Raw genomic sequence first — 12,836 nt, forward strand, 5'->3', positions numbered from 1 at the left:
GCATAATTAATTCAAACAAGGTCAAAACGCACAATGTAGCTATCAAACTATTTAGAACTGAGAAAAGTAAGATGTTACTCCAAGACTGCATTAAGTCATTTTATTTTGTACTGATATAATTAAAAATGGACGGGATAATGCCATAAATTTCATTTTATGAATTGTATGTATAAGAAACATTTGTCTCTACATGTTCTTTATTACATCATTTGTACAGACTTACATTGTAATAGTTTATTAACAATGTCGACCCTGATAAAGAATATAGGGTTACCTTTTAATGTGTACAATATGAATTCAGTCCATGTTAAGTGCTTCATGTCATTTTCTTTCTGGGCCCATGGTGGTCAGTCATCAAAGGCCCATCGACGTGTTGGCGACTACTGTACTTCTATACTGCTCAGTCCAGTATTCACCTGTAAGTGTTCAGTCACTTTCGAGCCACCTGTAGCATTTCCTCCACAGTCAGTAATTTCTCTCTGGGTTTTCCACTGGCTTCACCCCTACTCATCTCCAGACTGTCAATCTTCTCCCAGTTGGAGAAAGTCACTGGTTTCACTCCTACAATAGGAGAAAAAAATAAATAAAATATCATATTTGAATGTAGATGCTCTTACAACAAAGAGTTACAGAGAGAGGCTGTTGTCATTTGCTGTGATGATATCTCGGGTATTGGAGATGGAGTTGCGTAAAGATGAAGGTTTGCCATGAAAATAGCTGTTATGGCCAAAAGACAATATGGCCAAAAGACACATTTAGTCCAAACCAAACATACTCCTGGTTAGCTTGTGGATTCCTACGTTCGGACATAAAGCTGTTGTGTTGTTTATATCCAATAGGTGATTGCATCTAGAATAAATGCAAAATGAAGCGCAGAGAAATTATGAGACAATTGTTCCACTGCTGGTGCCCAGAAACCAAATACACACTGCAGTTCACTTGTTTACAGACGTTTTGCATTTCTTTGCAGTTGTTTGAAATCTCTTTTTAAAATGTGATCCAATTGACTGTCATTTGACTGTTGGTGCCTGTTTTGGTAGTTTGAGCATCTGACCATGTGGGATTTTCAAAAAAAGATCTGTAGTTTATAGAGAATAGTGTGTTAACTGCCCACCTGGACAGCTGTGGAGCAGCAGGAATGAAAATGAGGGTCAACTGCTCGGTATATCACGAACAGTGTGCTCCCAGGTCAGATAACAGAGCTCAACAGAATGTGATGAATCAACCACAGAGACAGTAGAGTACCCCTTTCTTCCAGCAGGCCACTGATGCTTTGTGAGCCTGGCTTGGCAGCTGATACATCCACTGTTCCAGACTCCATGTCCTCCACCACGGAACGTGCAGTGTCAAAACTATTGTTCATAGTGGTGGCTATCACCCCAGTAGGGCCTGTTTTCAGCCAGCCGCTACAATATAAACCTGGAAAGAAAGATGGATACATTAACTTTTTCTCAATGGTTTAAATGTTTTAGCTTGCTGAGTGGTGTTGTTCTGTAGGGTATTTACAGAGTACCTGCAGTGTGTTGAACACGGCCCATGTTGTTTGGGACGATGGCTTTGTGTGAGTCAAACGGCACCGAGGGATCGATGGGGAGGCTCTTGTAGCCGATACTGCTAATGACCAGACCGCAGGTCACATCCTCCACTTCTCCAGTGGGCACTGCCTGGGCTCCCTCACCTGAACCCTGGGCACATAGAGGTATCCATTTTTAACCGGGCCTATGCTCTAGGCAGCTGCAAATTGCTACATGACCTTTTGAGTTTTAAAATCCAAACCCTGTTCACCTCCAGCCTGTTGACTGCCAGTCTGATGCCAACTGTTCTGTTGTTGTCAGGATTGGCCAGGATTTCAATGGGGCTCCGTAAGAATCGGAAGGCCCAGACACGGGAAGCCTTGTTTTGCCTCTCCTGCTCCTTCTCACCTGGAATCTCCAGGGCCGTCTTCATCATCAACTCTGTCAGACGCTTCCTGGGCCTTGGCAAATCTGACACAGCACAGATACTTATGCTTAAAATGGCAAAATCTGCTGGCGTTGAGATCATTTCTGATACCAAATGTTTTCTTTACCTTTTAACTGGTGAGAATCAATGTCTTTGCTGAATGACTGCCCATTTTTATATACATTATGTGTGGGTTTATATATATATATTTTTTTCAAACTAGTTCAAAATGGCCGACTGGCCAAGACAGTTTGTTTTTTTAAGCCTGAAGGTGTTCAATCTGTCTGCCAGATTTTGTACATCTCAGTAAAATGTAGCATAGGGGCTACTTGGGGTGCTATTGGGCCATTTTTCCAAGCAGAATCCTGACACCCACATTGAATATCATATTTTTCTATCGTTTGACATTTGTGCCAAGTTTTGTGAGTTTTCAAGAATTGCTCTCAGCACCAAAATCCTGTTTCAAGGGTGAATAGTTTGATGCCATATCAAATCTGTGTGATGTTAAATCAAAATTTTAGACAAAAGCATTTTTCGCTTCTTGAGCCCTTACTGACCAAATATGAGGTGAATCTGGCTAATCTGTTTTAATTCATTGGTAACAGTACAGACCTCGAATTTCCTATTGCCAGCAGGTGGCACTAAAACTATGCCTGAAAAACAGCGCGGACATCTACATACTACTTTTCAGGCATATTTTTATGGTTCACAACTGTTATCAAACACATGTAGTTTGGGACAGATTGAATAACGTATGTGTGAGTTACAACAACTTCATGTGTCATGGCATCACCTTGAATAAGCCACACTGCCACACCATAGCTGTTCAAGGACAACTCAGTTTTTGGTTTGATGTATCATCAAGGTCTTTTGGAGTTTGGATCTGTTCAAACCGAGAGGCGCAGTACATGAAGGTATAAAACATGATATTTCCTGTGCCAGTAGGTAGCTGATCTGTTTAGACTGGGACTGTTAACACATATTTACATTTTGGGCCATATTCAAACAAGTGCAGTGGAGTTACACCCAAAATCTTGTTTTTTGTAAAAAAAAAAAAATGCAAATTTGACACCTTGCGGTTTGACAAAAACTCTTTTGACCCTTTTGATAACTTTGCATCGTTAAAGTCTCGTCTCTAGGCTGACCAAGTTTAAGTGAATTGGATTAACGCACAAGGGGGAGTTCAAGTTTGCCCCTGAAAATGGCCAAAAATGCACTCAGTTTTCATAGTAAACTCAAAACTCAAAACTCAGACTTCAGGCCTTTATTTTCTTTAAGTCTAGGCCTGCTTTCCACATGCATTCCTGAGGCCCATATCAGATGTACATTTTCACTGTTTTTGACAAGCTTGCAAAGTTTTGTCAATTTTCAAGTATGTTTATCATGTCAAAAATAGGATTTACTTTGAAGAAGAAAGAGAGAGAGAGAGAGAGAGAGAGAGAGAGAGAGAGAGAGAGAGAGAGAGAGAGACAGAGACAGAGACAGAGAGAGTGTGTAGGGGGTTGTTTTTAAAAAGGCAACAGATAACTTTAAAAATCTGACTAAAACTAGATTATATTTGATAACAACACTACATATACCCAATCTGAGTGTGTGTGTATTTTTTTATCTGTGTTTGTGTGCATAATTTACAGTAAATGCACACATGATCATGTGGTTTCTGCCATTTTAGTGAATATGGAAAAAGTGTGTGGGTGTATTTGTGAAAATGTAGCAAATATACAGATGTGTGCATATACCAGATTTCAGTTATCAAAAACCCATACAAAGACCTGCACACACACTACTATCGACTACTTCAAAAAAAGTCTTCACACTGCAGTGAAATGTTTAAACACTTTCCAGTAAGCGCATGTATTTTGATGCACTGCTGTGACAACAGACGAGTCACCACTGCAGTTATGCTAATATTATCACTGATGGTTTGAGTTTAGAGGCACTGACCAGATGAAAACACAAACCACCAGTTCCAATAATATCCTTCACTTACTGCTTGACATGTTTACAAAAGATGAACTCAAGGTTCTCATAATCAGCCGTGACCTGAGGCAAGGAGAGTGTTATCACTATCAGCCGGAACATGCTCAGTACCATTAGTCAGCCCAATGTCATCTCTGTAGCAAGGATAAGGCCTGACCCAAAGGTCATCGGGACGATGACGGCATGTGGTCTTGCATATTTTGAGTTTTTAAACCTGCAGTTTCTTCTCAACAGTTTCCATTCACCCTGCCATATATGGGCTATAGATGTCAATACGGCATGTTCCGCCTGTTAACCACAGCGTACATATCTTCCTTCCTTCAACAGTGTCTGAAATGTCAGAGTCAAAAGTCGTATTACTGTTGCACCCATACTTATGATCACTTATAAAATACAGCAGTTACTATGTAACATGTTCTCCACTTGCAGTTTAGGAAAAGAAAAACAAACTTGTATTCTGTGTTACATTTGATAAATATGTAACTGTATGTAGCCTATTGTACTGTGTAAAGCCAAAGTGTGAAACTACGTCATTCTCAGGACCTGTCGTCAACTGACAATTAAAGAACACGGTGCAAATCTTCACATTTACCCAGTTCAAGAATAGGGCAGACTGGTGAGGTGATAAAAGGGAAGTGCCATCCTCAAAAGGATGAAGGATATGAAAGTAATTTCGTACCTTTAATAGCCTCTTTGACACCTTCAAAATCATCCACCACCATCTCAGGTCTAGTGTCAGGCAGGTTCACCATTTCTCTAAACTCCTGCAGACACATAGAAGACAGCAGAGATGACTCATTTGGACAGTAAAACCATGAGCGAGTTTAAATTGTAGCTGAAGACAACTTGGATCTTATTTTCATAATTCTGAACATTACTTCTATCTACATTCAGTGGGAACACTGAATACCAGGGCAATGGTCCCCTTTCGAGTACTTGTGTTGTTACAAATGTTACATGGAAAGACAGTGTGCAGTCGCTAAATTATTTGGAAAATCAATTAACTGTGTTGGGTCAAAAAAATATCAACAAATAGTTGGTGTGGTTTAATGACACTCAAATCAAACAATGGATTAGAGTGGAGTTGGAGTCATGTTCACAAAACAAGAAGATAGTTACAGTTGAGCGATTGTGCAGTACTTTCTCTTTTAAGACAAACATCGCCAACAGTTGTTATTCTTTCCTTGAAAAAACCCCCCACCTTGATCGTGCAAGCGACCTGCATGGGTCCTCTCCTGCCAACAATCAGCACTCTGCGGACCTGGCTCTTTACCAGGGCCTCCAAGGCTGGCTGGGTGATGTCAGTCTTCTAAAAAAAGGAGAACAATCCATTACAGTCTCCTGAAAAATAGACTTCTGGGGGGTTTTAGATTTATTTAAAGTGACAGTCCAAAAATGTTTTCTTCATATTTACTGTAGGTCCCCGCTGACGTTATTGTTGATGAAAGGAAGGTGACTCTCTTTACTTGTCTAAACATGCGTGTGGCTCAAACTCACAAGCAAGTTCTTCATTTTCTTCATGCATCACAAAACACTCCAAAACACTTTGCTGTCATTACTTTCAATTCCTTTTAAATGTTTTTACATTTGACACTTTCCTGTTGTCTTTGAGTCATGAGTCCACACAGGAAACCAAAGACTGGAAATCAGTTGCTGTAAATTTGATGATTAACTGTATCTGTATCTCAGTGGAATGTAAATACACAATGCAACGGTGGAGTAAGCAAGATTGTTATGTCTCATTCTCACGTCGTCAAAAAAAACAAAGCACACCTTGTAATGTGACTCAACAGTCAACAGTCTTTCTCCAGAATCAGATTAATTCAAAAATGGATCTGTTATTGCATGATATCAGATTGTCTTGTAGAGCCATGTGAGACGGTTGGATGGTTATATTTTAGTAAGATGGAGTTGCAATTCTGCCAAACTCACGCTTTAACACAACAGCCACTGTCAGATAATTTTAGCGGAAGACAAAGTGACTTCACCATCCTGTAGACCACAGAATCTTCGCAGTCTTTTGAGGGCAAAGCATTCAAGATTTGCTGTGTTGAAATAGTTTCAGACTGAACACCTCTCTTCTGTGTATATTATCATGTTGTAGCTACAACAGGGTATATGCAGGAATCCTGATTTAAATTCAATACATTTTAAGACTTAGTTTAAGACCCACTGACCATAAACAAAACAACTGACAAAACTAAAAATTTAATATAATAAACTTTGGTGAGCTTCAGGAGGGTCATGCCATGTACGAACTCCCCTCACAAAAACCCAGTGGTGGAAGAAGTATCAAAATTTTTTACTCAAATCAAAGTAGCAATAAAACAATGTCAAAGTATTCTACAATAGGTAAAAAGTCCTGCATTCAAAATCCTACTTACGTAAAAGTAATATATTACCAGCTAAAAGTATCAAAAGTAAAACCTGTTCTGTAGAAAACTGGCCTATGACTGATATATTATTAGGCAATGTTGTATCAATTCTGTTGTAGCTGTAATTTCATCAGTGGTTCCCAACAGGTTCACAAGAGGGGTGCTGAGATCATCAATGGGGTAGGAAATAAGAAAAAGTTTTGCTACACACATTTTTATTATTTTCCAGAACTTTGGTCTACTTTTTAAATTTAGCGTATTCTTTAATATTTCTGAGTTTTACCTGAAGGAGCCTCAGATATCTATTTCAAGTAAACTATTAGAGAAGTTAATAGGGGAAATGTCTTGTAACAACTCACGGCCGCGCAATGATTAAATCAAAGCAAACTTTACCTATTTGGACAAATGTACATACTGAAAACAAGCTATGCAATTGAATACCTTGAGAAACGGCATATCAGACTTTTAAATAATTTTTAAGGGCCTTAATTTTCACCAAATTATTTTAGCAATCATGTGCAATGGGCTTTCTTTTTGTGTTTATTCTGGTGGCCCCTGTGGACATAATAAGTATGAGCACAATGTCATAAAGACGTGAACATTTGTTTTGAAAGCGAGCGATAGAAAGAGGCAACATACCATTTTCTCTTTTTTCAAGCACATCCATTTGCAGGATGCACAGCTCCTCAATTCATCCCCAGCACAAAAATAATTTGAACTTAATGAATAATTCAACCCAGATAGATAAGAATCACACCCAGTGACAATCATTAAGAAAAAAACTATATAAAAATTAACAAAAATCTTCTAATGTTCTATTTGCTTGTGTAGGTCCTTCCTATGTTGCCTTAATAAATACACTATCTTATCTATCTAGGTCATACAGAGGCAACAGTATTAAACTCAGACTGTTTCATAACCAGTTAAAAGTTTCATGTAGTGTGTTTAAATAACCAGGGCTGTGTGTTTCCCACCTTTAAAATGTCAGTGGGAGCCAGCAGGATTCTTGCTACATCCAAGGCCACGTTGCCTTGTCCCAGAATGACTGCTGTTTCACAATTCAGGTCAGGGCTAAGCTGGATTGAAATGATAATAGACAGAAACTGAGATCTGAAGATAAAGACATGGAAAGTAAAAACAAAACAAAACAAAACAAAACAAAACAAAACAAGATTATCTGATAACGTCTTCACATAGTTTAAAGCATACCTCTTGACAGCTTGGCAGCCCATTGTACCAGCCAACAAAATCTTTGGCAGAGTAAACGCCAGCCAAGTCTTCTCCTGGGACTCCCATTCTCCTGTTTCCCTCTGCGCCGTAACTCTTAGTATAAAATATATAAAAAACAACAAGTAAGGAGGGTTATGCACATCAGCGTGGTTAGGACAACAGAGCAGTGGGTTTCCTTACCAGTACCACTGCATGGTAGGCTCGCCGCAGCTCCTCAATGCTCACATCCTTCCCCACATTCACATTCCCGTAGAAGCTGCAGCGTGAATTTCTTGCCGTAAGTGTGAATGTGTTGATGACGTTCTGACAAGAAGAACATTATTCAAAAGAAAACACGTGAAAGTTACTTTAGCAGTGATTAAACTCGAATACATGCACCAGTTTGTTAAGGGACCAATATTGAGAGGCTAGTCTGATCCAGTCTGCAACAATTGGAACCATTACTATTAGGGTGAATTAGCTATAAGCAGTCCCTGTTTGCAATGTACCCACAGAAGTCGAAACAACTATCACTGGAACACTAAAAATACTGAAGAAAATAGTGTGATGATTCAGGAATAAATGATAGGAGTCAAAGTGTACAATTTGTCTTGCGCAAACAATTTTTGAAAATCATACAAATCATACATCATGAGCAAAACAGACAAAATAACTACATGAAACTCAAACCGTATCTAAAATGTTAAAGCATCTACATAAATGTCAGTCACATTTTTTCTGTGTAAATTAAATAAAATCATTACATGAGGATGTATCATTATATGTTGTGATCGCTCTGTTCATTTCACTGCTCTGCTGTAAAGTTTTTTCAAGACTTTGTCTTGTGCGTGAAACTCTGTGACACAACACGCTACTCTTCGCTGTGGTTGTCCCCAAATCTTGCATGGGATATCAGGTTTCTCGACTTCCCTGGATTACATAAAACAGGTTTCTCATAGCCAGCTTTCTGCAGAAAGTAGTTTCAGTGACATGAGTGAATGTAAACACACACCGAATGTAAAACTCAGAGGATTAATATAAAATGGAATTCCCCGCCATGAAACCCGACTAAACAAGTAAAAAACCTCCAAGTTCTTTTAGAGTGAGACCTCAGTTTCAACACACACATCAGAAACATAACTAAAACAGCTTTTTATTACTTAAAAAACACTGCCAGAGCACGACCGTTCCTTCCCAAAGCCAGTGCAGAGACACTAATGCATACTTTTATCACCTGCCGCATTGATTACTGCAACGCTCTACTTTACATGCACACATCACATCAATTTTAAAGTCTCTGCACTGGCTACCTGTCTGCTTCAAGACTGATTTTAAGATTGTTTATTAGTTTTTTGTTTCCAGGACACAGTGAAGAACTTTATATCACACTGTATACCTGTACACCACAAAATCGGAAGTCTGCTTCAAATCCTGCTGAAAGCCCTTAGCAATTATGAATGCTCAAATAGTGTCTATACACGTCTATTGAGGACTAGATACCTTGACTTCAGGATGATCAGGGGCCACCCCGAACCTGACCAGACCGAAGGGGACGGGCAACCGCTCATAAATGTCCACCTCAACATCTTGGCGGGCCTGTGAGGATGAAAAAGACAAAAAAAAACCAAAACATGCAAAATTGAATGCTTTTGACAAGAGTAACTGGAGATATACAGTGATAAGAATGACCGTGGGCCTATTGTTAGGCTAGCAGTGTGGCTCTGGGTGTAATGTCTGTCTGTCCAACATGACATTTTGTACAGACAACCATGAACCCAACAGGATGAATGCTACCAATATATCCAGCTGACATGTTTTCTAGCGCCACCACGAGGTTCCCGTCTGTGGTTTTCCGTAAAATAGATTGCAATGAAATGAGGCACACACGTTCATGTTTCCCTCAGGACTATAATACACAGCACATCGAGTATAACTGTGGAACCACCACAATCAGTGAACCATAACCACAGGCAGCTCCAACTGGTCAAGGAGCATTTAAATCATCTACCCGACACACGGCTGGTCATCCACAAACCTCTTCCTCTACTCCAAGAACCTGCAAGTACGCTAGGTGATACTAAGAAGCTATGTCAAAAGATAAAGTGGCTTGGAGCCACAATCCACAAGCTGTAGACGGTGGGCAGCTGGTCTGAACTAAGTACATGTTGAAAGGGTTAAGACAACTAAAAATGGAGAAACTATTAAAGACATATCCATTAAAAATTGGATCCAAGAGAGGGCTGGTGATTCAAATTCATTTTCTACTGAAAACATTTTGTTGTGTGTTACATTATGTTCATTCTGTACTGGAAAACAAAATAGCCAGATGACTCAGGAAAACCCAGTTTGGTCCACACAATGTGATCTGCCAGTTGTTTCCTGTCCAATTTACAGCATGTCTGCGAGGCTGAAAGTTTGCACATCTAGCTACGAGGCATCAACTCAACTAAAATAAACACAGTTCAATGAGATAGGGTGTGGTAGATATAGTAGGGATTAACCAGCAATGTGAACATCTATTCATCTGTTTTGACACATTATTCATCTAGGTGGGGCTGTAGGCTAAAACATTGATATTGCACAATAGAGACATTCTGTTTTGTTCGACTGAAAACACTTTGAAACCCTCTATATGATCTACAGTATATAAGTAAGCAAGACTAGTTATTCCTAATACCAGGTTAGATTCCAAATGATCCAGATTGGATAAATCAGAAAATGTAAACCTTTTTTTAATGATGGAGTGCTGAGGATGAATTGAGGAATTTCCCAGCCGGAGGAAAGAAGCTGCTCTGCAATCTGGTTATACAGGACTACAACAAAGCATACTTTTCCACACCATCCTTAACCTTTGGCACGTAGTCCACGAGTACCGTATAAACAAAAATTACAGTTCCTTGCCGTTCATTGTTGTAGCTTTAACTGCCTCTCAAACAAGATTCAACCAGTCTTCAATAACATTTGAAACATGCAGTAAAGAAAGAAATGCACAGTGTATTGCCACTGTTACAGACTGGGAGTGATTTCCAAACCAAAATAAGGGCAATAATCGTTGTTTTGTTTTTTTTGGCTCAAATAAGAGTAAGACACAGGCATACTATTAGTTATTATGTTAACAAAACTCTAAAAAAAATAAAGTGATGGCATAAAGAAATCCTTTATGATATCGAAGCAGATGTGATACAGGGATAACAGTGCACCCCAGCAGTGAAAAATATAAAACCATGATGCCTGTTTGAAGAACACAATTTGATGAAATGTACACTGAAATGGCATCAATTTATTAGTCAACTGGGATTTTGTCGCACCTTCATGCCATAAAAGTGACCTCTTTAACATCTTTGGGTGTGTTAGGCTACTGTAGGCAATGTTTCAAATCAGTGAGCACGACTGCTTCATGGAAATATGAGATTTTTTTAATTCATATTTCAGAACTTGTTAGGTTTGTTAATCTTGTTATTGTACCCATAATCCGCCCCTGATTGTCAAGGATATATTGCCATGTGACAACATACAATAATGTATACTACTGAAGATATCCATATCACCCAGTCTTAACGTCTATGCCCACCAACACTGGCAGGAACAGGAAGTACCTTGATCAGATGCTGTGCTGTGTAGAACCCTGCTGGACCGCTGCCAACAACACACACCTTTGGGCTGCAAATGGAGAAGGCTGCCCTTCCACACGCATTCACACCTGCAGAATGAGCAGAGAAGTCAGAATTGTGCTTGGACCAAAAACTCCTGCCCAGCCAAGTTCATTAACAGGAGAAATCCACCAGGGGAAAGTTTGCCACTAATCACAACGCTGTTATTACTGCCCACCGCGGGTTTTCTCATTGAAAGGCAGAGTTGGGCTTAAAGCTGGACAGTAAATGTGTAACTGACTGAAGTTTAGGAGTGCGTAGGTTTGTCGATAGACCACTTAGAGAAATAATAAATGATTATTTTTTTGTACAGGGTTTGGCACGCGTAGGACAACTTCAGGCTTAAAGCACTATGGCTACATGTATATAGTTTCTGGGAGCCTCACCATCATGAAGTCGACCTGTCCATCTGCTTCTCCCAGTCCTCAGGCTCAACCAGGGCAACAGCAGTCTGCGGCCGCTCATCCTTCTTCCCCGGCTACAGACAGGCTGTCTGGCTCGAACCAAGAAAAAGTTAAGTCCACCGTATCGTTTTCCTGCTATTCTGTGGCCAGCTATGCCTCACCGCCTCTGTTTTGAGCTTTGGACAGTCAGTCAGGCTGTCAGCTCGACCGAGAACCGAGCCCAGAAGTCAAGGTGATAAACGTCCCTGTCTCTGGAAGGTTCTTCGGGCTACGCGTGGTCAGCTAAAGTCAGAGAACCGGTGCTAAGACCTGGCTACATTTCCCCGTTTAAATTATAAATCAGATATTGCATTTGTCACAGTTAGCTACAGTAGTATCATAAGTAAACAGACCGAGTTTCAAAGCTACATTTAGTGTCACACTCTCTACGATCCGTGGAAAACCGACGCACCAGCACTTTGGTTCCGCAGCAGCATGTGCAACACCTTCAGTCCAAATAGGAACAGTCTGTTCTCAGGTTGAGCTCAGAGGAAATCAGCCCGTCCATCACACGTCCTACACACAGAACGTGAGCTGGTGTCCAGGAGCAGTTAGTACAGAGACCCTCATTTAAACTCAATCGTTAAAAAAAACAAAAACAAAAAACATCTTGTGCCATCAAACTTTTAAACAATGCTGCTTGAGGCTGAAGGGATTGTGCAATTGTCTCACTTTTTTTTTATTTGTGATGTCACGTGTGCAATGTATGTTATCTGTTTTTCCAAGTAGTGGGTGCCTTATTCCTTATGTCCAATTTATTGCTGTGACTGACACAACTGCTGTTTTGCTTTATGTAGTAGCATTTTGCATCGTATCGTATCGTATCGTTAGATATACTTCAAAATCAATGAGCTCTTCTACAGAAACTACAGCTGACTGACAGGACAGTATTTTCCCTAGGTTTCTGTGTGAACTAGATTTGTCATGGAATAATCCATTCTATTTAGAAGCAAATGACATTGTGCTTCCGGAAATATTTTGTAATCTATTTTTGTGTGAAGGCAAAAAAAAAAAAAAAGAAGAAGAAGAAATTTGTCCAACATAAAAAAAGTGTGCAAGTGGGCTAATAAAACACACACCTGAGGACTTGTTAAAGGAACCCACCTGACACTGATATTAAAGACAGCTGGCCAAACAGACATAAGACATGCTGCACTCCCTAAAGAAAAGGTGTTAAAGCTATTTTTTTTTCTTTAAATAAGAAAAGGGAAATGAAAGTCAGCTGAAAAAGCCTAGCA

The 12,836-nt window shown here is 39.7% G+C and overlaps 1 protein-coding gene across 3 annotated transcripts; it reads right to left on the reverse strand.

Annotated features, from left to right (window-relative positions):
- Positions 1-85: 85 nt before the first annotated feature.
- fdxr (ferredoxin reductase) lies at positions 86-12,172 on the reverse strand. 3 transcript variants are annotated; one of them, XM_037082483.1, is made up of 12 exons: positions 11,542-12,166; positions 11,102-11,205; positions 9,006-9,101; positions 7,707-7,829; positions 7,506-7,619; positions 7,271-7,372; positions 5,123-5,227; positions 4,601-4,685; positions 1,786-1,985; positions 1,514-1,685; positions 1,246-1,419; positions 86-561 (listed from the first exon to the last, which is right to left on the reverse strand). In XM_037082483.1, exons 1-12 carry the CDS (start codon positions 11,618-11,620, stop codon positions 431-433), a joined length of 1,485 nt encoding a protein of 494 aa, XP_036938378.1. In that variant the 5' UTR covers positions 11,621-12,166; the 3' UTR covers positions 86-430. The 3 variants fall into 3 exon arrangements, 2 of the variants coding, with proteins under 2 accessions (XP_036938378.1, XP_036938377.1); XM_037082482.1 differs by having other exon boundaries at positions 5,123-5,230; positions 11,542-12,159; XR_005071959.1 differs by having other exon boundaries at positions 425-561; positions 1,115-1,419; positions 5,123-5,230; positions 11,542-12,172.
- Between the last annotated feature and the right edge of the window lie 664 nt (positions 12,173-12,836).

Source organism: Acanthopagrus latus, chromosome 20, assembly GCF_904848185.1.
Source record: "Acanthopagrus latus isolate v.2019 chromosome 20, fAcaLat1.1, whole genome shotgun sequence".
NCBI lineage: Eukaryota > Metazoa > Chordata > Actinopteri > Spariformes > Sparidae > Acanthopagrus > Acanthopagrus latus.